Raw genomic sequence first — 25,306 nt, 5'->3', positions numbered from 1 at the left:
GACAGTGATAGTAAATGTAATTTATGTAGTGTCAGATTCTCAGTCGTGTAGTCCCACCCATTTATGTTATCAGTACCCTGGCTGGCCCTGTATTACTTTGGTGGAGACAAATTGCAGTGCTGAACTTCTGTTTCCTTTTTCCCCCTTGTTTATTGAAGTGAATCTGTGATTTTTGGTTTGTAGCAGTGGCTGACATGTGTTACATGGGACCTGATGTGTGAATGATGGTTTATTCCCAATTTCAATCATTTTGCTTCAAGGTCATCTATTGCAAAGGTTCCAACTTTGCTTGTACTGAGTATTAGAAAATTGAAACAGTTTACACTTTTGCTTACAATAAAACCTGGTTAGTTTGGACTTCAGGTGACTGTATAAAATGTTTATGCCCCCAAAAGACTGCCATAAACTGTACGCATGGCTTTGTTTGATAAAAAACTGGGTCATCTTTTAACATGAATAGGGCATGGCTACGACGATTTTTTGTCAATACTTTACCATGCACACAGTGTATTGAATGTTGAAACTGAAGTATTCCATAATAAGTATTCCGGCCATCTTAATGATGTGATGCGGTAGCAATGCAGCCACTCACAAATGGTGTCATCGCATGCGAGATAGTTCCGCTGCTCTAACCGAGAACAACACATGTGCAGTTTTGGCACAGTTGAGAAGTGGAAGAATCATGTGGAGTAGTATGAGAAATCCAAAATGGCGCGAACCTCTGCTCAGCTGGCTGATTGATCAGTGCTCTGTAGCTGCTGTTGCTGCAGCCTGTTGCAGAATTCGGTAAAGTAAAACCAACTATGCATCTGGACATCTTTTTGATGGTGGCTCCTTCAGCCATTGTGGTGCCTGCCACTGTACATACATCAATGGCATACAAGCAAAAAGCACTCAGGATTAATGTAGGATACTTAAAAGATAACTTCCTGGGTCTGTCATGGCACCGAAGCCTGCCTGAATTAACCAGTATGAGCTAAGAAGAGTCCTCTATGAGCCTTTGATGCTATTGACTTAAATATGCATTTGCTGGGAGTATGCAGGCAGTCCAATTTTTGTGGATTCCGGAATTAATGGCAGATGAATTAAACAAGTCTAGATTTTACAGTCGGCCACTAGAAGTGTTGATGGCCACTTAGTTCTCAGTGAATTTATCAAAACCCACAATTTGAAAGGCTTTTTATTTTTAATGAAAAATTGGTTTGTCCTTAAGCAACACTTATGTTTAAGAAAAAAATACAGTTCCACATTAAAGTACCATGCCTCCAACCTCAAGAAGCTAAGTACAAGTACTGAGAAAGCATGGTATGAATTGTATCTAGATGGCTTAGGCATTGAAGCAAATGAGTTATAAAAAGCTATTTAAGATTGTAACCCCCTGTAGATCACTGATTGGATGACTGCACTACTGCAGTGGCTCAGTAGTTGGGCACTCTGCTGCTGTGCCCAAGGACATAGGCTTAATCCCTGCTGTAGTGGCTGCTTTTTGATGGAGGCGAAGGGCAGAATGACCATGTACTTTAAATATCAGTGCATGGTTAGCAGCTCCACTCCAGGTGGTCAAACTGGAACACTCTACTGTGGGGTTCCTCATAGCTGATGTCACTTTGGGATCTTAAACACAGTACAGTGCAGTTCACTTTTAACAATATTGAGAAAAACCAGAAAATACAGTCATTATAACCGATTATCGTTGCATCAGGGCCATTGCAAAAAAGACAAACAAACGAACAGACTCTCATATTTTCCCATGCATGTAGGGTTACCTACTTAACAGCGATGAGTTAATCAGGTTGAATTGCGGGAAATCATCGTAAAGAGAACACTTTATTTTACAGGATACATAAATAGCCATAAAATACCTAACTTAAGCACATGTTTAAAAAGTCTGAAATTTGCACTCGCTTGAGTGACGGCAGTAGCTTGTCATTCGTGAGCATCGCTACCAGTAGCACTCGTACCGTGACGCCAGACATTTTTGCATGCATGAAACAGATCAGTAACTGGATGAACTGCAGGGCATCCCCAGCCTCGATGATCGTTAAAACCGTAGACTGCGAATGCTCGTATTATTTCGCGAGGCTTCCAACTTTGAAACCCTGCCGGAAATCCCGATGAATCTGCTGTTTCATCTCTAGAGCTATCGCGCAGTCGTTTAGATCAGCGCCATCTTCCACGGATGCACAATCGGGTGATGGCAATACGGCCGCACCCTTTGCTAGGGGATAGACAGCGATTGTGATGATGATAGTACTCATTACCTAACCGCATGCAATGTCCCTCGCGGATTTTTCCACGCTAATCCATTTTGAGACTTGTGTCATTCATTTTCACGGCATTCTCTTTTTAGTATTTTCTTTTTTTTTTTTAACATTCACAGAAAGTATCATGGTAAACATCTTCTAGGCAAACAGAAAGCTATCGTTATATCCGATATGCTACCAATAATCGATTGTTACATATGGTTTATTTTTACATAAGGTCAATGAGAGAACTGATAAGTGCCAAGAATTTGATCGTTAGAAGCGGTATATTGTTATATCTGGTATCGTTAAATGTAGATTACAGTATACTGTGATGCTGTCAGTATGTGTCACAAGGGATTGGTCAGCCTCCTTTTTATTCATGTATATTTGCTTTATGGGGGCATGTTAAGGAGAGCTTAAGGAACTTTGATCACATGAAAAATTGCACGAACTGATGGTTAAAAAGCTGTGGCCATGCATTGAAGCTGTGAAGTGGAAAGTCTTTTGACATTGTAGTTGCAGACTTTAGATTGTGCACTTGATATGTGCTACATTTTTGTGCAGGATGAGTTGCTTGAGGAGCTGGAGACCTTGGAGCAGCAGGAACTGGATGAGAAGCTCATCGATGTGGCTGGGCCAGCTGCAGAAGACCTTCCTGAGGTGCCTACTGCAGAACCTAGTAAAACTCGTAAGTTATTATTGAAATTCAAGTGTACAAATGCTTGTTAGGCTCTTGCAGTGGTGTTTTTGATCTTCTCTTTCCTAATTAAAAAGAAAAGTCACCCTTTCTTGATATTTACTGACGCAGAGTTTTGTCAGATGGTACAGTTTTTTCCTCTGGGAGTACAATGAAACCTCATTAACTTGAAGTCATTTGTACTGTGGAAAATCTTCGAATCATCCGAACACAACAGAAAATTTGCATCAAGGTAGAAAATTAAGTTTCGAGAATGCGCTGTGCCTAACCTCCTGCTTCGTACCACTGTCACACTTTGTTATGTAGTTCCATGGCATAGCATTTAGCGCGCATGTGACTTGAAGCAATAAATTTATGCTTATGATTACAGAAGAGCCCAAAAGCGAAATACTACCTTCCATGCTCGAGCGCTATGGATAGCTACGGGCAATTATACCGTTAGTTTTGGGGCCTTGTTGATGCATGTCAGGGGTGCAAACCGCTGCAATCTGCCTGGCTACCAACCGTTAATGCCGCTGTGTCTTCTGTACTGGAGCACTATTGGAAACCGGGACTTAGGGAGCCCAATGGTACAAGCACTTGCTGTTTCACCGCCAGTCTCATACATAGCAAGGCAAAACCTGCTGCGTGTCATCCGAGCAGGTACAGCTTGATACGCAAACGCTTGATATACACTCGATCTCTGATACGTTTAACTTGATGGGGGCAGTTAAATCGTTCAATATATAACACACAGCAGCGAATAAATTACCTGAAACCTAAAAGTAAAGCCCACAGTGCACTAACTCTAAGGATGCGAGTCCTGCTGTCATACTACTGGTAGCCTGCAGCTTACTAGGTGTCGCTAGCCGTCGCTCATACCTCAGCAAATTTAAAGGACTATAGACACCCAATTTTTGGGTTAAGTTTTATCTTTTGTAATGATGCCTAATACATTACTGTACACGGATCACCACGTCATATTTGCCTACGACAGTTGACTAATTTATAATAAAATTTCTTTTTCATCTGTTTCAGTTTCAACAGCCGAGCAATGGCTGTGATGTCAAAATCAAGTCTAGGTCACGTTAGGGATAAGGAAACAGCAATATAATCATTCCTGTGTCGTTTGAATTCACTGTAATGATAAAGACAGCCTTCCTCAAGAACAGTAATCACTACAAGTGAAGAATCGGAGATTATATCGGTTTTTTCATGCCGTAAGTCAAGACTTGACTGTGATGTCACAGTCGTCTCTAGGCTGCTCAAACCGAAGCTGGTGAGAAAAGAAAATTCAATTATAAATTATTTAGCGGTCGCGGGAAAAAACTGCGTGCGGATCAATATACAGGAATGGCTTACGCATCATTAACAAGATCAAGAAAAAAATACGCCACCAAAATTTGTCTATACAATCGACGACCGATTTTTCAGACTCTCAACGGACCGTGAAAATGTCCGAAAAATCGGGCAGTCCGAAAAAACAAATGTGCTCCAAAAAAGCTCAATTTATTGCCTATTATTGACTTTGAGGCCGGGAAAAGTCATGAATGCTTTTCTGCACCACGCTCCGCTTCCATGCTAACAGGTCCGCCTGAATTTCGGCGAGAGTCATAGCGTCGCCATAAGCCGATGAAACGGTTGCGACCGCTTGCATCAGCTCAGCTTGTGTCGGCTGCGCTGCTGCAGTTGAGTCGTCATCGTCGCTCTCAGATTCCGCAAGCACTTGGCGAATAATTTCTGCATCTGTGAGCCCAGCGCACAATTCCAACTCGGGTTCCACGTCTGTGAACTCTGAAAACGAGACGGTCGATGGAATTTCGACACCTGCAGTGCGGAGGTCGTCAATGAGCTGCTCACTGCCTGACAGCTGCTCAACGACGCTCTCCTCGTCCAAGGCAGCGGACTCGTCATTCAGCACAAATCCCGTGTGGCGGAAGCAATTGCGCAGCATTGTTGGTGCCACCGACTTCCACGCATCTGCGAGCATACTAAGTTCTCCAAGCAAATCGACGGAATAGGTTTACCCACCGTCAAGGCACACCACCACCACCAACCACTGGATCACAACACTGACTCTGTTGAGTACCTTTTCGCTGCCACGTTGCATGAAAGAAAAAAAAAAACCCTTCCTTATAAAATTCTGAAACAGCTTCTTGAAGAACTGAAGCCAATTCAATGAAATGCGAGTCACAGTGGCGACAGAACGTAGTTCTCGCATCAGCACGACCATGGCTAGGCCTACTCGCTACGCCCAGCAATGCACGTGAAACGCACGGCAAACACACATAGAAACAGGCAGTCGAAGCGATCAAGCTGAAAAAAAAAAAGCACTCCAGCAGCGAGCAGCTAAGCTGTGACGTTCCGGAAGCGGCAGCTGCTCGATCCAGCGTCAGCTTAGCTGAGGAGCGGTACACAAGGCCGGCACCGGTTTTGAGGCTATTGAAGGAAAAAAAGTAAACAAACAAGATGGCGGCAACGCCGCTCAAAATGTGTGGCAGTTGGCCCTACTGACGCTTGGAATGTCCGAAAAATAGAATAGTTCTCCCTAAAGTGACCGAAATTTTGAGCCGCGTAATACATTGACTTTATAAAGCATGACCTGGGGCCGGGAAAAAGTCCGAATGATCAAGCTTGTCCGAAAAATTGTGTGTCTGAAAAATCGGTTGTCGACTGTAGCCCTTTTAGGGGGGAGGCTACCCTTGAACACCAACGTTTTTATTTCTTGAGATATTTGAATGGAAATTTTCAAGGTAGGCTTATAGTATAAACATTTGAAGAACTACCAAGTTGAATGGAGCTGGGCTCATTGGTTCTCAAGTTAGAGGATTATATCAAGATTACATAGGTCCCTTGGGGCAGGCCTGGAGAATTTGCAAAATGTGCTGGCACTGTGAAATTCGTTAAGGTCGTTCCTTGATAGTTTCCCAGGGCAAGACAATTCCCTTTTCCCAAATTTTCTCTCCGAAAAATTTAGGCAAAACCCCAAAATCAGTGTTATTAATCAGACCTCCAATAACTAAATTTTAATTTGTTGTCATTAATTTCAGACACAATATTGTGAAAAAATGAAATTGTCTTGCCCTCAGAAATTTATTAAAATATGGAATAAAAGAAACATCATGAAAATCTGACAAGTGCTTCCTGAGATATGGCTGTCCTAAGCAGCCACAACAAAAAAGTGATTCTGAGAAAACTGCCCTAGAAGGTTGAGATAACGCTAACTTATTTGTTGGTCAAGATATCTCAATGAAATTTTTAGGGCGGGCTCCTAGCATGGACATTTGAATAACTATTAAGTTTCATAAAGCTGTGCACGCTGATTCTCAAGTTACAGGAGTATATCATATGGGTCACATGGGTCCAGGCCTGTCGAATTCGCGGAATTTGTTGGCATTGTGAAATTAATTGATATAATGTCTGGATATGTATCGCAGGGCAAGACAAAGGTTTTTCTTTGTTTTTCGTTCTTAATTTCCTTGCTTTCTAAGTTCTACTGTAACAGATGCTAGGACTCTGCAGGAATCGGTGGCACGCCTTGCCATGAGGTCGGTATTGACAACTGTGCTCTGAACGCATGTCGCATTTCGAGGCATCATGAGCGACCATGTAACCTGTTCAGTGGGCACGATGAGAGACCATAAATATGGCGGTTGCAAAAATGGTGAAAGGCGAACAGAACGCACAAAGTACAAAGACTGCGGGAGCAGCCAATAGTAGTCGCCCGACTCCACGCTTTCTCGCGGAGCGTGCGCTTTGCCCAACCGAAGCCTTGAATTCGAGCGCTGGAAACTCGAAAGCCCCCGCAAGGCTCTAAATTGAAAGCAAGCCACACCTCGACAACGCCGCCATCGTCGCTGCCGAGGGTGGAAAAAGAAAACGCAAGAATTCACAAACAAAACAAGATCAAGATGACGGGGCTCAGTGCAGCGGGAGAGGAATGGCGTGGGCACAACGAGCATTTTCAGCGCTTGGTCGCTGCTCCGCGGCTGCCGCCACTTGTTATATAATTAATTTCCAGTATTATTACAACGAGTTGGGCAATTATAATTGCAGAAAGGGTATGTACACATGGACTTCACCGGACGGTCTGTACAGGAATCAGATCGATTATATTCTTTGCCGGCAGAGATGGAGAAGCGCCATACAAGCAGTAAAAGCAAGGCCTGGGGCCGATTGTGGCACCGATCATCAGTTTCTTGTTGCCAAAATTAAGCTTCAATTGAGGAAAACGCAGAAAACTAGAAGGCCTTTCAGGTATGATCTGGATCAAATTCCATTAGAATATGCTGTGGAAGTGAGGAATCGATTTCAAGAATTAGATCTAGAAGACAGAGAGCCCGAAGAGATGTGGACTGATGTTCGTGATATAATACAAGAAGCTGCTACTAAGGTAGTTCCGAAGCAAAAGAAATGCAAGAAACCACACTGGTTATCTGAAGAGGCTTTGCAAATAGTTGAGGAAAGGAGGATGGCAAAAGTTATGGGGGAAAGAGAAAGATACAAGATTCTCAATGCGGATTTTCAGAAAATAGCAAGGAGAGATAAGAATGCCTTCCTGAACATACAGTGCCAAGCAGTTGAGGACAACCGCCAATTAAGGAACACAAGAGCTCTGTATAAGACAATCAAAGATATCAAAGGAAGCTTCTGTGCTAAGCTGGGCGTGATAAAGGACAAACGAGGCAAGGACCTCACTGAAGCCTCAGAGATAAAGAAGAGATGGCAGGAATACACAGAAGAACGGTGTAAACCCGGCGCCCCGATACGAGATAACGATGGGCTCCCATCCCTTTTGGTCTGTTTTCGCAATCCTCCTCGCAAGCGAGCTACCCTTTGCTCGCCGACGCGCTGCCTACGAGTGTCGGTGCGTGGTGTGGCCTCCAAGACCACGCTGCCGCCCCTCCTCTCAACTCTGCTCCCCTCTCCTCTCGCCGCCCCTCCTTGCAACTCCGCTCCCCTCTCCTCTCGCCATTCCTTCGTCTTCGCCTGTCTCCACGGCGCCGGCCGCCAGCATAGTCTTCGAAGTTTCGTCGTTTCGTTTCCTGGCTGTTCCATTGAGCGGCTGTGCCAGGGGCGCGGGGCGCCAGGAGGCAGGCCTCTCCATACGCTAGCGGTTGTACTGTTTGCACGGGCGAACTGAATGCGCAGCGGCGCGCGCGCGCCGCTGCACTCAGTACGGCGGTGACGGTCCGTGGCCTCCGAGATTTGTGGAGGTAATCTCTGAGGCCATGGGCGGTTGAAAGCAACTACAGTAGGAGCCAACAGGTGGCAGCACTGACGCTCAGGGATGCCTCTCATTGGTCTCCCCGCTGCGTACCATGCCCCGCTGTGTGTCCGTTCCGTTCCATTCCTTAGGCACTTCCTCGCTTATGATGATGATGACATACTCAAGCACGCTATCGCCGCCTGGTAGCACATGCACACAACTAGGCTAGCTAGTTTCAGTAGCGTTCCAAAGATGGCGCTTGCTACTACGCATACATTTTGAAAGCTGTTCCCGCAGGGATTTTGGAAAGTTTAGGTGCGGCCCTTACAAGGGGATTTTTTCATTTTAATATTTTCTTTGGGAAAACAGGGTGGCGATCCTTCCACCACACAGTTATACGGTAGCCTCATACCCACAGATATGGTTTGCAAAAGCAAAGTTCAAACCCCTGGGCTGACAGGAAAACCGTCGCAGGCATCTCCAGACCGTTTGCTTCCTTGTGTGCATAAACCTTTTTATTAAATCCGATTCTGCAGATAGTGTGAGTAGCACTACAGTAGAATCTCGATGATACGAATTCCAAGGGAGCACGCAAAATATTCGTATCATCCCGAATTCGTATGATCCAAAACAAGTCAACTTCCACATGGGAATGAATTGAAAATGAGCCAAACTTTATTATGGCGAACTACTTGTGGCCGAAAAAGTCCGTAATGCTTGTCTGCACTTTTTTGCTGTTGATGTCGCGGACAAGCTCCGCATGAAAGGCATAAAACCGTGCCGCGGTTTCGTCGCTCACGCTGCTGGCACTTACGGTGCGGCGCAGAACGTCCAAAGCGTGAAGAGTATTTGCTGTTGACGGCGGCTGATCACACTCGTCGTCAGCGTCACCATCGCTGTCAGGCTCATTTTCGCAATCATTCGCTTCGTTGACCAAGTCTTCAACAGACCTCAGCCCACAGGTCACGACGTTGTTGTCCGCTGTAATGAAGTCCCCAGCCGAAGCTTCAGTTTCCAGATTGTCCCAGCCATCAATCGTGAGGCCTTCATCTGGCTCTTGACAATCTCCTGCCGAAGCCGCATCAAGTCCGATGGCAAATCCGCACTTTCTAAAACAGTTCGAGATTGTGTCTGAAGGTACACTATCCCACGACATGGCTAGAAAGTGCAAAGCATCTAAGAGACTGATCCGCAAGTTTGCTTCTTTACGGTCAATTTTCGCCAGCAGACGCCTCACTAGAAGTCCTTTGAAATGATGTTTCACATTTCTAATTACCCCAGCGTCCAGTGGCTGAAGATGACTGGTAGTGTTCGCCGGCAGGAACCTGACTTTCACGTTATTGAATCTCATTTCCTTTGGGTGGGCAGAGCACTGGTCCACGAAAAGCAAGATTTTCCGGTTTCTTGACGCCATTTTCCGGTCAAGGCTTGTCAAGAACTCGCGGAAAAAATCTGTAGTCATCCACGCCTTTCGGTTACCTTTGTAAAAGACAGGCAAACGCTCCGGCAATCGGAAACACCTCGGTTTCTTCGACTTACCGATGACGTTAAGCTGGAGTTTCTCGGATCCATCTGAGTTGCAGCAAAAGAGTACTGTTACTCTCTCCTTGCTTTTCTGGCCGCCGTGGCATGCCTGGCCTTTTACGCACAAACTACTTTCCGGTTGAAGGTTGAAAAAGAGGCGTGCCTCGTCATCATTAAATATGTCACGTGGCGCGTACTCCGAAATCAGCGCCGGCAGCGTGTTCAGCCACTCATGTACAGCTGCCTGGTCCACTTTCTTGCCTTCACCTGAGACGACCCGGTAGACAAGTCCGTGCCGCTCCTTAAATCGGTGCAGCCATCCCCCAGATGCTTGGAAATTTTCAATTCCAAGCGAAAGCGCGACGGTGTCTGCTTTTTCACGTAGCACCTTGCCATCCACGTTGACGCCGGCCGCTGTCACTTCGCGAAACCAAGTCAGCAGAACCTCTTCCAGCTTGACATGGGTCGCTGTTTTAGCCTGCTTCACGTTCGCACCGAAGTGCTGCAGGAGTTAGCAGCGGTCGCGGTGGTTATGTTACCCTCTTGAGGCCAGCCGCGCCGGCCCGCTCGCATGTGTGACTGGTTTGCACGTTCGTATCAACCGCGGCGGGTTCAGAAATTCTTCGTATCACCCCGAATCTTAATGTATTCTATACAATGTGGTCCGTTCAAAGCATTCTTAAAATTCGTATCATCCTGAAATTCGTACAAGCCGTAATCGTATCATCGCGATTCTACTGTATTTAAATTGAAAACTGACTTTGGCAGCCATTTTTGGTGCCGTTACTTAAAAACCCTTCTGTTTCTTGGAGTGCTTTTTGTCTCCCCGAGCACTTCTACCTTTGCATGCCTCAGTCCTCACCTCTCCTTTACTCGCTATATTGTGGGACTGAACATCCTACAGTTCTCATTGCAGGTTTCACTCTGCAGCTATTTGTTACAGCCAAACCTCGATATAACGAACACGCATGTAATAAATTATTGAATATATCGAACTTTTCCGAAATATTTTAGTCAAACACATGTATTTTTAACTCCCCATAGCGAACGCGGTTCGTCATAAAACGGATATTACAAACTTCGCGACGCCTAGCACTACCTCATTTTAAGGGGGGACATGGCTCTTAAAGCTATTTTTCTTAATTTTTGACCAAACTTGATAAAACTAGATAGTCTGATTCAGTTTCTTGCGCTGATTTCAAATATGTAAATATTTTTCCAATTGGCCAATTAGTTCAAAAGTGGATGAAATTAATTGTTCACAATTTGCAGAAACAGTGAAAAAGTAACCACACTAAAAAAATTCATATTGATACTTTACTGGGTACTAGAAAGCATAATGTATACAATGTGTTAGGAGCACTTTTTTGATAAAACAAATATTAGCAATGTTATAGCATTTCAAAGTCCACCATTCAAATGTGGGTGCCCTACTGTCTGACCTAGAGCAAAATTTTAAAATTTTTAAAACGTAAATTACAAAATCTGCTCCTAACATTGCGTGCTTTGCACTTTTAGCTACATGCCACAACAAAAGTTATGGTTCTACCTCTATATAAGGCAGAGATATCGCTTCTGCAAATAAGCAAGAAGTCAAGAATCGGTGTTTTGAGAAAACGAGGAAAAAGAGGTTTGCTCTCTTTTAATCAAAAATGCTGAGAAAATATTGCAATATTTTGCAATGTAAGTGACTAGAAAGTACCAGGGATGTAGTCAGACTGACTATGGCCACCCAAATGGCATTTTTTGAAAGCGTGCTGCATGTTCGCAGTGGTCTTGCACTTGTTTGCAGATGCCACTGCTCGGCGGTGGTCTTTCTCTGCCATGCGCTTCATGCTTGGTGTCCCAGGGTTGAGGTGCAGCTCTTTCAATATTGCTGCAGAGGAGTTTTGGCAACCAGCATTAAATCTCGTAACAGTGCAGTTTGTCGATTCCCGGTGGCTGGCATCTCGCACTCAGCACGGACGTTCACAACGAATGGGTTGCACTTCTCTTTTCCGTTCACACGGGGCGAACTCCACACCGACGCAACATCACCGCAGCACGCGCACTCGATAATAATCTTTATGGCGAGGCCATATTCACGTTCACCTTTCCCTACCGAGACGCTACCGCCACACACCTTGCACTTCACAAACGACATCAACGCGTTCATCGAGTCCAAACTGACGATAACGAAGCCCGTCTCGATGTCCGATGGCGCGGCTGCAACATCGTCAGCGCGATTGAAAAAATCCATCTTTCGCTTGGTGGCCGGTGTTGAAGAAAGAACTTGTAGCTTTTCTTGGGCTTCCATTTCTCTCTGCAACAACTCCGTACGCTGCAATATTTCGGTGTCGCGCCGAATGCGGCTGCTGTCCGGAATGCATTCACTCGTTGGCGATCCGGTTAGGCCTAAGTCCACTTCGGTACTGTTCGCGGCTTCGGCATCGCTTGCTGTTGGCGGCGGACTATTCTCGACGCCGGCCGAAGGAACTGAGTGCTTCTTGAAGTTGTAGGCCGATCGTTTCTTCGTTTTGCCAAACTTGTGACTCGTGGCAAACTTCGGCGTTGCTTTCGACATCGTGCCGCACTCGTCACAACCCTACGACTGAACAAGGAGAGACGTATCGCCTGCGGAGGAGCAGACGACAGGAACTTTGCGCGGCCAATCACAGCGCGCTTATCAATCACGTGTGCTAGCTCGATGAATAGAACCGCGCGTTTGGACTTTTTTTATGCTCAGATTTCAACGTCACCAGTAAGCCGGCGGAGGCACTTGTGGCGGGAAATGGGAAAAGAAAAGCCGCCCTTTCCAAAGAGACCAAGATAGCTGCGATCGCGCGTGTAAAAAACGACCTACGCGCCTCGAAAAAAAATGTTTTTTCGCGGATTTCAGCTGACAGTGATGCTATAAATTGATTCTGTGGCCCAAATACTGCACCGCGAGATATAAAACCTGGCGAATTAAAGGATTAATAGCTATAGATTCTGAAAATGTCACTTTCAAAAAATCGACTCTTTTCGCAATTTTTTTGTCTCAAAGAGCCGTGTCCCCCTTAATAGCAGTAGGCAGGCTTCGTTACACTACTTGTGTGTTGTGCGGCGCAGCAAACGTTTAGGACTACCTCGCAGGCGCTGACAGCCAGACATGGGCATCCTCACGAGGGTGAACCCTCATGAAGGCGTCCTCACTCTCACCTCGTGAGGATCTGACTCGGTGAGGTGAGGGCGAGGGAGGATCGGCGCTGAAAAATTCGTGAGGACGAGGGTGAGGGAGGGCAGAGGCGGTGATGGGAGGATGAGGGGGGGGAAGATAAAGAGTTTGAGGGGCGAGGACAAATGCTCCACGAACGGTGTAGTTTCTGCAGTAAGAAAAAACATGCGGCAACCCGAAAGGCATGAATGACAATACACGTTCTCCTCCACTGGGCATGTGTTGTATAGAAAACAGATGTAATGGAATGGGACACAGGCGCTGCAGCTATAGAAGAAGCAGGAACGAAAGCCACAAAAATGCCCCGGAGCTCGTGGTGAAGAAAAGTCTAAAAACGACCCTAGGAAGCTGCAGGAAGTCGCCGAGAACGATGTCGCTGTTTCCAGCCTCACAGAACTCGACAGGACCGGCAAAATACACAGGACCCCCGTTTCTAACTGCTAACGTTTCTTTGCCATTTAGGAAAAAACATGACCAGAAAAAAAAAAACGCGTCTAAAGTAGAGGGGACGCGTAGAGAAAGTTGAACACAAAAGACCGAGGTGGGGTGATCTTATCTGCTGGGACCCTGCCACATGTTTGTTTTTTTCTCGTCCAGATAGCTTGCATGAGTAGCCGACGCATGCGAAATGTTTCTTGACAGTGTTACTTGACTGTTTGGTTAGCAAGGTTTTACATAAAACTTTCATAAGTTGTGTAAATTACAATTCGCAACAAAACCAACGGAAATAAACAGCATTGAATTAGTGCTGATAATAGCTGCAATAAAATAAACCGCAGTTCAATATCAGTTGCAATCTTTGTCATGTGTTTGCAGAAAAAAGAAGTATTTTCTTATTTATTTTATCATTTTTTTCTGTTGTGAATTAGCAAAATTGTCAAATCGGGCATTAATATATGCGGCTCGTAATTACAGCGCATTGTTTTTTCTGCAATTTCTATAGCATTAAGTTTTACTTTTTCTATTTTCTTAAGACAGTTTTCTTGAGATGGGTGTTAACATAGCATCGATTTGAAAGTAATAACTACAGCGTGTGAGCATTTAGAACAATTTCGCGAAAGAGTTGTTTCATTTCCAGTATCCAAAGTCTATAGAGTGTTCTCATTTCATGTTAACCTGTTGAAGTACTGCACCGGAGTAAGGTTCTTTAATATTCTTTGACTTTAGCATCTGTTCTGTATTCAGAATAAGTTTAATACATCGGAATGCCCGACGATCGTAAGGCTGAATGCTGTCATAGACTCACGCATGAGGGGGGTATGACAATACTGTACCGGGTTTAATTCTTTGCCGAATGCGCTTTCGGGTTGGGTGCGCAAGGGTGCTTGCAGTTCTTAGATACATGTGTTGCTGTTCGCAAAATCAAAGCATGCTGGAGGTATCAGCCTCGCTATAAAAAAAGAAGGTATTTTAAGCCACCAGTTAGCTCATTCAAAGGTTCCTAAGAAGAGCATTGCTAAAAACTACCTGCATGCCGCTCTTGACAAATCCTGCCTACATTAAATGATGCATATAGCGTGAATGTCTGGCTGCAAACACTGACCAGTGCAGGATTTGCCTCTGAGGTGGTCACCTTTGTTTTAGAGGACCTTGCCAGGGATGCTAGGGATGTAGAGCAGCACTGCTGCGCTGAAGAAGCGCAAGGTACAAGATACGTTGTCATTCCATATAACTATCAAATTTCCCACCGCTTAAAAACGTGGCTCAGAAAGGTGACGTATTGGTAGTCATCACTGTACCCGAAAAACTGGCTAGCTTGTGCAATATGGTGCAAGGAAAGCACAAGCAGCTAAGGATGCAGTATCAAACACTTAGGCAGGTTCGTGCCGAGGGAGAGTGCTGTCATTTACCATATACCGATCTCCCGTGTCAGAAGCTACACAGAACAAATTGGAGGTTGCAGAAACGTCGCACTTCAGAGCTCCACGCAGGAGTAGACGCACTGGTGAGGTGGTGGGGAACTGGCCGTCTATGTCGTCAGTGTCATGGTTCTGTTCCAAAAACGTGCACCTCGAATCTGCGAAACGACAATCTTGAAGAAGTTTGCGTTCGAAACAAGCAGAAAAGTATACGAAGCATACTACATTAAGATGGAATTCACCACTTGTGTTAGCAATTGAAGCCTCCGTCGCCTTATCCGATAACTTAAGGAGTCGCACGTACGGCAACGGGCCAGTGTTCTTATTTTGCCATTACTTAATTTGCCAAGATCAGCTTCACTCTAGGGGTGGACCACGTTTATGTCGGCTTTCAACAACTTCTTATTCAAAGCATGGTTTACTGTGCTTGGTACGTCACAATATAAAGCGAAAAAGTGATGTAGGCTCAATGCTGCAGAATAAGGCTACTGCTAAACTGGAATTTTTAACTGACGTAAAGCAGGGTTTTAGATTCGAGAAAAGCTACAAAACATCAATTCACATTTGGTTATAGAGGTCCGCACTGAGTGCTTTTGACCTATGAGATGGGAGTGTGATGTCGAAGTCCAGCCCTCCAGGACGCTTAGACTTCGAGTAAGACCCACTGCCTCAAAGCCAAAAAAGCTTCGGAGTTTATGAGAACGTTTTAATAAGTGTCCCTACATTTTCTTAACATAAAGATGACCAGCTGGGATACATGCCGCTAAGGCTAAAGTCGCACTAGAGAGCACATGTCTCGCATACTGTTAAAACGTCTACCAGGTCTGAAGAAGAGGAAGACTTCAGGGAAGAAGGCTTCGAGGGTTTGCGTGATACCTGCTCTTGAACGCTCAACACTACCTCCCAGCCTCAGCGCCCCACATTCACTCTAAGACTGATTCAATATTAATAAACCGGACAGCTGAGATAAAAGTAAGCCCAATTCCGCGTGGTCATGGTATGTCCTAGGATCTCAAGCTGGCAAGTTGAAACTATGACAGCCCTGATTTTTGTGCACCTGATTGTGCTTAGCCATTTCTGTGGAAGGAAAGAGGCCTCCTCTGTTCCGCGGATTTCCCATGTTGTGCAAGCTGTTGGTCGCTTCTAGCAGTGGAATGATCAGCGAGATGCCTTCTACTTTTTCTGTCTCGTGCCAAACACACGCATACATCATCTGTGTGTTGCAAACTAAAAACAAAGCAGCGCCACTACTCGTACTAGGACGCGGGAAGATGTTCCATTCGGCGGGCTACAGTGTTCTACAAGGCTGTAAGCCGGAACGTTGTTAGCCGGGGTGCACCTCAGCTTGCACACCCGAGAGCTTTGGTTAGCGGCGCTTCATTTGAAGACCGCTTGGGAGGGCGACAGATAACGCACAAAACAATGTGCGCCTAGCTTTGCACCCTGTGGCAATGCGCCAACGACAGGTGCTTGACCCCCCCCCCCTCCCATAGCGAGGGCAGCTGTCATTAGGAAAGCTGTTAAAAAAAGAAAAAAAATAAAAATCCGAACAGTGGGCAGACCACGCACGCTGGTCCACGGCTGGTCTCAAAAGGCGGCTGTGGCTGGTCTTACCAGGTCTCCGTGAGGCACCGGGTGGAGACGTGGATGGACGTGGCAGCATTGCTCTCGGAAGGATACACACGCGTCGACCACCATGCGTTCCTTTCCCGCTCTCTGTCCAAAGAAAGGGTCTTCCTTCAGCTCAGTTCCCCCGTTAAAAAAAAAAAAAAAAGAAAAGAAACAGCGAACGGCAGGAATGGCTAGGGAAGCCCTTCAGTTTGTGTTGCTGTGTCTTTCGATCGGACCACTCAAGTTGTTGACGCTTGTTGAAACTACACTTTGGTGCGCTGTTGCAAATTCTATATGCTCAAGGACGTCCGTGTACTATGTGCGCGAATAAGTTTCCATTGTGGCAGTGTTCTCGGATATTAGGAAATGCGCGGTCCAAGTGAAAGGTGTGTATGACGTCATGCAGGTTCCGGGTGAGTTTCATTTTTTTGCCGCTCTTGCCTTCACAGTGCAGACAATCCGTTTTCCGGCTTTTGCATATGCGGGTTTGTCCGGAATGAAGTGGATCAGCTATGGAGATGTGAACTTAGGCGAATTAATGCAGAATGCTGATTTCGGCTAGTTGGCGCATATGTGTTGCTCTTCTGTTCCCGTTCTGTAAGCACTGCCTTTTTCATAAGTGATCCTAGATTTAAGCACACTATTCAGGAAGCATAATCAAACCTTATACATGTGGCCTGTTCACTTTGCACATCGTACTGCTCTAGTTAGGCGCTGTCTCGTCCTGTTCTCGTATAACTTTAATAGAAATTGGAAAAAAAAAAACGATTTTACGCAACACTGAGGCGGCGTTCGTGAAAACCAGAAGCGCAACAGAGTTACGTGTTTCACTTTGCCTTTTCGGTTTGTTCTTGGAGGAAGGCGGGATGCGATCGGGGCACACCGTCAGTGGCATTTACGGCGCCGTGTCCTAACAACCGCATTTTTACGTGACGTTTCCCAAATAACACTATACATGTACATGTCGGAAATTGTCGCGCATGGCCCTGGGCTCGCATGCTATGTCCCCCCATTCCAACCCCCTCTGCGATGCGATCGAGGGTCATGATCCCCTGACTCCCTCGAAATTTACGCTTCTGTGTGATAGCGTTTTTCTGTTACTTCAGTTAGATTACATTGTTCTGTTGTCTAATATGGCTTATACGCCTCATGCCTTCCGTCTGCGGCTGGTTAGAAGTTAGAACCTCCTCCTTCCTCACGCACTGTGTAAACTTATTTCATCACTCTATCTCCTTGAAACACATGGCGTGTAAACCGGTGGGCAGGTATGCCTGGTAACTATGACAGTGGTTATTTTCCTTCCTCCTCGAAGTTTCGCCTTTGATTGGCATGCTTAGGGCACTGACAGAATTGTTCTTTGCACTTTTCACAGTCTCTGGTTTCCATGTGCAGTGCATATCTTATTCTCAGCAACTGTCGGAACAGTTACAAGATGGCTCTTGCCAGTGATACGCTACAGCATGAATGCAGCCCCGTCATTTATTTAAGTCCATTGTTAGCTTCGAGAAATTCGGATTGCTAAATGATCAACGCGACTTGACACTGCCGAAAACAGACGCAGATAAGAATGGTTTGTGCCTACTTTGACTCGCTGTAACATTGTCATAGATCGAAAATAATGAAAAATAACTAAAATATTCAAACTGCTGGGCATGAGGTTGAGGGTGAGGGTGGGCAAATGAGATGAGGGTGAAGGTGAGTGAGGACCAGCAATATTTTTTAAGTGAGGATGAGGGCGAGGGAGGGCAGATAAATTTTTTAATTGAAGGGGAGGGCTGCCGATTGGAAATTGAGGGTGAGGGAGGAAAGGCCAAAATGAGGGCATTTACCCACCTCTGCTGACAGCGCCACAGATGCCACGACGGCATTGGGAAGAGCCGTGTCCCCCCTTAATAGCAGTAGGCAGGCTTCGTTACACTACATGTGTGTTGTGCGGCGCAGCAAACGTTTAGGACTACCTCGGAGGCGCTGGCAGCGCCACAGATGCCACGACGGCATTAGGAGCTGACAGCCAAAGAAATCCATGGCCTCCGAGATCACCCCCGCGTGCCTGTTTGTGAGTGCGGAGGTGATCTCGGAGGCCATGAGAAATTATTCGCATCTCAGAATCGTTGATAGCGCCGCTTCAGCAGCGGTGGCAGCGGCGCAATCGAATGTTGCTTTTGCCTTTTTGGTTTTTGCGTCTCTCGTTTTTTTATTTTAGTGTTAGCGGCGGCTTCGCAGCGTGGCCGTCTTAGCGTTCGGCGGAGGCTGCGTCGGTCGTTGTGTTGAGTGTGGTGCGCGGGTGTGCATAGTGCTGTGATGGCGGTGAGCGTGAAAAAAAGAGCGGCACTGACATTAAAGACCAAGCTCAAGATAAAAATCGGGGCCTTCAAGGCAGTTTAGAAGAGGAGACTGATTGACACTCTTCTCGTGAAGCTTCTTATGAAGCAGGACTTGAGGATCGACTTGCTGGGGGCATTAAAGCGGCATGGGACAGCGTGAAAGGCGAAACGATTGCCAACTGCTTTCGGCACTCAGGTTTTGTTCCAGCAGATTCCCGTGCATCAAGTGATGATGGGGACAATCCCGACGAAGCAGAAGCAGAGCTCCGCGAGCTCCATGAGCCTGGAAAGATTTTTCGCGTTTTGTTGGGGACATGCCCGCAATAATGACTGTAGAGGGCTTTGTAGGCGGTGACGACATCGCGGTGACCACGGCTGTACTGACGGACATCGAAATCGCTGTGGAAGTTTCTGAACATCCCGCAGACGAAGCTCAGGCTGACCCTGCAGACGATGAGAACATTCCGACTTAACAAGAAGCGCTTGCTGCATTGGATTTACTGCGCCGCCACTGCAGTGCTATTGAGAGCAGTGGATTTGCCCTTGTTGAGTGTTTACAAACTGTGGAACAGGGTGTGATATGGAACACGATCAACACAAAAAAGCAGGCCGCGATAATGCAGTTCTTTGCGCGTAAATAAACGGGCGTGACCCAAGTAGGCACCCTCCGAGTTGCTGTGCCTTCTTTGTTTGAATTTTGCTGCTTTTGCATGTATTTTCTACGAAGTTTTATATTACAAATTATGGAGGGAGTGAATTATTTTCCGATTTTTTAACTGTTTGGTATAACGAGGTTTCACTGTACTAACTCAATTTGACCATTGTTATCGATGATATGCATCTGCGTGCTTCTTTTTACATGCACGTTAGGAATGGAAGCCAAAATATAAAAAGTTACTCAACATCTTCCAAAGTCATCAGAACAGTGGAATTTAGGTCTTGATTTTATTTTTACCGCAATGGAAAGATTGATGGCTAAAATGTTCGATTCCATAATTGTTTTGATAGAAACGCTGTAGAAAAGTTTCACCAAGAATTTTTCTATTAGTGCAGTGCCCGCTTTTATGTTGCCCGAAGCTGAAAACAATGAACCGTGACCGCGGTGACGACTAGTGGTCGACAGAAAAGGCATACCGAAAACAAATAAAAATTTCACTCTCCAGACAACAATCAGGCATATTTCGCGTAATTTTCACACTCAGTGCTTTTACAGCACAATTGCGCATGCCTCGTCGACAAAAGTTTTTGTGGGCAGTATCATCGCTTCATTCACAGAATTTTAAACACTGTGGCGCCATCTAGTGGCAAAAACTGAAAGCATGCCTCTGGCTGTGCAAAAAGAGGGGTGGTTTTTATTTAAGGACGCAGTGGAGAGAGCGCAAAATATAATGAATTATGACAAAGCACTCCGAGAAGAAAAAAAGAACACCATGCACTTAGAAAAATCAGCGATATTTTGCTGTCATGTAGTCACATGGGGTACAAAAGTGAAAGTAATAAGGTTTCTCCACTAAGTAGTGCCTCAGTTGTTTTTATGCGATTTTCAATGGCAAATTAAACTTGTAAAGCCTCTTTGATATTGTAGTGCTCGATCTGTACTATATGAGGCAAGGTCTTTTCATTTCCACCGTGATCTCATGATATATTTTGGCCAGCGTTCTTTCCCTTTAAGAGCTACCTGTGGCTAAAAACTTTTGGCATAGATTTACTAAAGCAGCCTGGTGCATGTAGCACGTTTAATGGCCAGGTATGGAAGTGTGCTGCCACTGTGTACACAGCATGCACAAAGCTGGTCCAGTGCTATATGCTGCTGTTTGTCTGCCATGCTAAAACTCTTAATGCCTTTGGCTACTTGCTGTGATCATTGGGTTAGCGTTTTGTTTTCTAGTATGTCTTAGTCTATGTGAGTTGCAGCAGCAGATGTGGTTTAGCAGTCTTGTTATTTTTTTTTTAATGATTGGGCTGAAGGCCACCTTCTAAGTAAAGGCTGTTGTTTGAATGTGTGGCCAGTCGAGTGCTCTAAGGTGACACTCATTTTCCTTTACAGCTGCAGCCCCATCCAAACCAGCAAAGGCACATGAAGAGGACCCAGAAATGTTGGAGCTTGCTAAGTGGGCTTCTTGAACAAAGGACTGCTTTTCACACGACCCGTTCCTTGATGCCCGCAGGCAGCACTTTCAGTAAGTAGAAACGAGTTCTAGGATTTGCACTGGTATGTAGGCCAGAGGGCTAAAAAAAGAACTTGCATCCTTCGGAGGTGGATTTTGTGCAGTCTTGCTGGGAACAATGAAGTGCAAATGAGTGTGATGCTGTTGACCAAATAATTAAAAAATAATTGTTACTAAGCTCTTTAGCTGTTGCTGATGTAGTGAAATATTTAATAGAAAAGCTACAGAGAATTAGGGAGAACACCTTTGTTTCCATAAAAAATTAAAGAAAGAAACCTTAATGTGTAGGCACTAAAAAAAGATTATTTCGGTCATATTATGGCACGAGCTCTTTTTGAATATGCTTTGAAGAAGGGACATAAGAGGCTAATCGGCTTTTTGCCATCTTATGGTGGGCACAACATTCCAAATGTAATGACTTCCTTTGCAGCTACAGTAAAAGCTTGTTAATTTGAACTTCACGAGACCGCAAAAAAGTTTGTATCATCAAATGGCACCGAAAAAAAAAAAAAAAGAAAATTGACAAGAACCACTTGCAACATGATAAATTTATTTGGAGAAAAAATTGGGCAATGGGTGTCTGTTTTTTAGATGAGAACAGTGCAACAATGTCTGTTTTTTGCGTTCCCATAAATGCTTTATTGTGTGCACAAAAGAGAACTGCTCAGAAATGGCATGGTTCTTCACAGCATCCTTAATGGTGCGACATAGTAGCGGCAGTGCTCCTTCACAAGCAGCCTTCATCGCTTGTGAGGCTTCACTTCGCTTCAATGGCACTTCGCAAGCACACATTTTCAGAGTATTGCCAAAGATCGTTCGAAATGCCACATGCTCTCAGTTAGCCTTCTGATGTGTGACAGATAACTGCTGTTGCCGCAGGCTGGCTCGAATGGTGAATTGGTCATAAAAGCGGAATCGAAACAAAGTAGTCGGAGACCATCCGTGTTTTGTCACGCTTGCCATTATTTGCTTGTCAGAGATATGTGGTCAATTCCGCAACATTCATCTCAGGTTCAGAGAAGGCTTTTTTAATGATCGCTTAGTGCCAATCATACCTGGATGCAGCCTAACCGTTGCGAGACTTTTAACATCCAAATGTTGATGTTGGCTAGGACCATGCCGCTCTAGAACTCCGTATTTTTCTTATTTCTGAATTGGATCACACGGAACAGAGAGCAGGCAGCCGCCACCATGGCTGCCAACACCTACCCTTCCGCACTGCTGACTGCAGCTCCGGTCATGGCGCCGGTTTGACTTTACCCATTTGTCCATAGTTTTACCTAGTTTTATCTGCTCTCCCCGTTTTGGAGGTGTACAGCCTCAGGAACTATGGCATCCTATTGCTAGGGCATTTCTTCGGTCATGTACCGGGCACCAGGCCGTCCAGACACGGTGCTTCATTAATCAAATAAACCGTGGCACAACCGGCTGTGTTCAAATTAACAGGCTTTTTATACATGAGCTTATATGGAGCTTGGCCGGTCCAGTAGGGCAGTTTGCATTATCCGGAAATTCGAATTATTGGGGTTCGACTTAACGAGCTCCTACTGTGTAGCCTATTGCTCTCTGTGTTGTACAAATTTCATGCCAATTTGTGAGAAAAGATTGTTGGTGGTGGTGCCTGGTTTCCCTAGACTGCCGTCTTCAGCAGGCTCTATTCTTGGCTGTCAAGAGCAGTTGTTTCGGCTGTATTCATATCCGTGGTTTCTTATTAGTAGGCTTGTGAGACTGCAGACACAATTTTTTGTGCCACTTAATATGCGGTATTCCTTCATTTGCAGGCCATATGTATAAAGTCGGACGAATATCGTCTTGAAAAATCCATGTAAAAATATAGGAAAGCTGCATCATATATCGAACTCCAATTTCACCGGCCACTACAGAGCAGACACAGCCAATGCAGCCGTGGTGTTTGAGAGAGGAGAAACAACGCGGTAGAGCGAAGCGCGAGCATGTGCCCATTCTTTCTCTCCCCCCCTTTTTTTTTTTTTTTTTCCCAGACCTCATTCGCAGCAGCATGCACTATGCATATGCCGAAAACCAGCTCAGAGCGTCAGACGCTTTCTCCAGTGTGTGTTGGGAACCCTCTTTGCGCAGCAGGTGGCGTGCAATGCACATCTTGTATCTTCGTGCTGCACGTGCGGCATAGCATGGCGGCTGCAGACGTTGAGAAGCAGCAGAGTTTTTTTTTTTTTTTTTCCGAGAGTCGTCCATCTTTGTCGTCGTGCTTAACTTGCGGTGTCGCATAAGCTATGGCGGCTGCGGACATTAAAAATCAGCAAATTTGTTTTGTTTTGTTTTTGCGAGTCGTCCATCCTTGCATCTATGAATCAGTAATGCATGCGGTCAGCTGCGATCATGACACCGGATTTCAGTATTGTTCGCTTCAAATGACATTTGCAGCTATCACGCTTTCCAATGTTTTTGTGGCAGTGGATTCCACCTGTCCCAAATGCGGCATGAGAAATTGAGCCAGGCTTGTTCATTCAAGCCAGCATGGGCGCTCTGGCAAGTTGGCAAGTTCGCTCCCTGCCACCGCAGGAGCTAACATCAAAAGCATAGTCAAAAGATAAATAGGCTGTGACATCACTGTGCAGCATCTTAGCGCGCTGCCAATAAATGAGCTGTGGATGTGATGGCCAAGACAGAGGGACGCGCCATTAACAGTTGTTTTTATTTTTTATTTTTTATTTTTTTTTTTTTGTTTCAAATTCTCGGCGGCAAAATGGGGGGGGGGGGGGGGGGGATCATTATGCGAGTGGGTTGATTACGCGAGAAATACAGTATCATATTTCACGATCGCAAGCGGCGTCTGAAGCCGATTTTTGTATATCGAATTATCGATATATCTAACTATTCCGCGATCCCCTTCGAGTTCGATACATCCGGGCTCGACTGTATAGCCTGCTGTGGTTGCTCTTATAACGGCACTCTTCTGCACAGTTTTGTCGGTCCAGTCGGCGTGGCCTTGTAAGCCTGTGCCTCAGTGGCCTTTGTCTCCTTACTTCTTGAGGCCTTTATGTCTGTCAGGTGTGATTTTCTCATTTAGCAATATTTTAGCTGGAGTTTATGCATTTATATTGCATTTATATGGTGAGAATTTACTGGATGGAGGAGGTCGTAATGAATAATCTTGTCTGTAATGTGGCCGGTTTTATGACAGGCAACAAGCACATGCATAGTAGTGGTACATATGGTACAAACCACAATAACCAGCACCTACACCTGCTGGTTCCTTGCCTGTGTATTTGTGCCATGTCAACTAGTGATCCTGTATATGCGCCACAGGGAGCAGAGTTGCATGAATGTCTTCCATTATGGTTCCAAGCTGTGTGGGAAACCCCGTTTTGTGTGGCAGGAGCCACAATTGGAGCATTAACAGTTGGTGTTCAGTAGCTAATTTGCTTTTTTCTTGCTGTCAAGATACAGTGGATTAAAAACAGTGTCTTTATTTTTTAATTCATTATGACTGATGGTTTTAATTAGTAAGCATTCAGATAAGTTTTTCTTTGCAGTACCATGTAAATGTTTATTCCGGGCAAGGCTCAAGGTTTCCACGGTTACCATTTGTCTCGATATGGTCGTCAGCTTCAGTAAATCTTCCACGTGTGCTGTTTTGTTCCCATACTTTGGTAGCAGTAACGGGAACGCACTACGTGCTGTTCTAAATAGAGACCTTCAGTGTAGTGTTTCTGCTACTGCTACTCTGTACCGCTCGCTGCCAGTGACAGCATCGGTATCAGAGCGCATGGGGGTCCCAGGTACTTCCATGCAGCGCAATAAGGAGATCTGATATGCGAAGAAATGGCACTGTATCTGTGGGGTCCGCTGCGCCTAGCAAATTGGAACATTCAGTGTCAGCGGGATCATGTGATGGCCACTCTGCGTGTAGCGTTCTGAGTGGTGCAGGGGAAACACTTGTGCAACTTTGCTTCCCGCAGAAGCTTGTACAGATTGTACAGCGAGATTGTTATGGTTGTCTACAGGACACACCTGCTTCAGTGCTATGTTTGTTTTGAGCTTTAGGCAATGAGCACTTTCATCATGTTGTCCAGTAATAAGTTGCACCAATACCTGAAGCACCGGCTTTTTGCCTCACGTCATGGTTCTTGTAAAATTGTAGTTAGTACTCTCGTTATTATGTTAGGTGTAGTCAGATTAAGATTAACGCATCTATGCAGCATTTTTGGGGGGTGTGTCTGTATCACTTTTTGTTGTGTGTGTGCATTTGCCACTTTCTGGTCACTGAATGTAACTTGAACGGAAGGTGCATCAATTTGACCTGTGCTAATGTTACCCTGCAATAGTAGCGTGGCTGTGGATGGATACAGCTTGTAAATTTAGCACAAAGCACTCCTCAATGGAGGCCATCCAGCCAATGGCACCTGTCGATTGTCATGATGTTGCTGCTAGCTTAATTTCAAAAAGACATGTGCCACCCAACTCGAGTGCCACGCGAGGAAATTAGCGACACCATGACGCACGGCCAGCCC

General features: G+C 45.4%; 1 protein-coding gene across 1 annotated transcript in view; it reads left to right on the top strand.

Annotated features, from left to right (window-relative positions):
- shrb (charged multivesicular body protein shrub) overlaps nucleotides 1-25,306 on the top strand; it is a 38,846-nt gene that overhangs the window by 5,938 nt on the left and 7,602 nt on the right. The window contains exons 4-5 of the mRNA XM_084590584.1: nucleotides 2,811-2,934; nucleotides 20,693-20,825. Coding sequence (XP_084446710.1) covers nucleotides 2,811-2,934; nucleotides 20,693-20,769 — 201 coding nt within the window. The 3' untranslated portion in view covers nucleotides 20,770-20,825. The remainder of the gene's footprint in view (nucleotides 1-2,810; nucleotides 2,935-20,692; nucleotides 20,826-25,306) is intronic.

The sequence above is a fragment of the Amblyomma maculatum genome, chromosome 1, assembly GCF_055883805.1.
Source record: "Amblyomma maculatum isolate TAMU_Amacu chromosome 1, ASM5588380v1, whole genome shotgun sequence".
NCBI classification, from domain to species: domain Eukaryota; kingdom Metazoa; phylum Arthropoda; class Arachnida; order Ixodida; family Ixodidae; genus Amblyomma; species Amblyomma maculatum.
The sequence above is the reverse complement of the archived record's forward strand: the minus strand, read 5'-3'. Positions and strand labels throughout refer to the sequence as shown.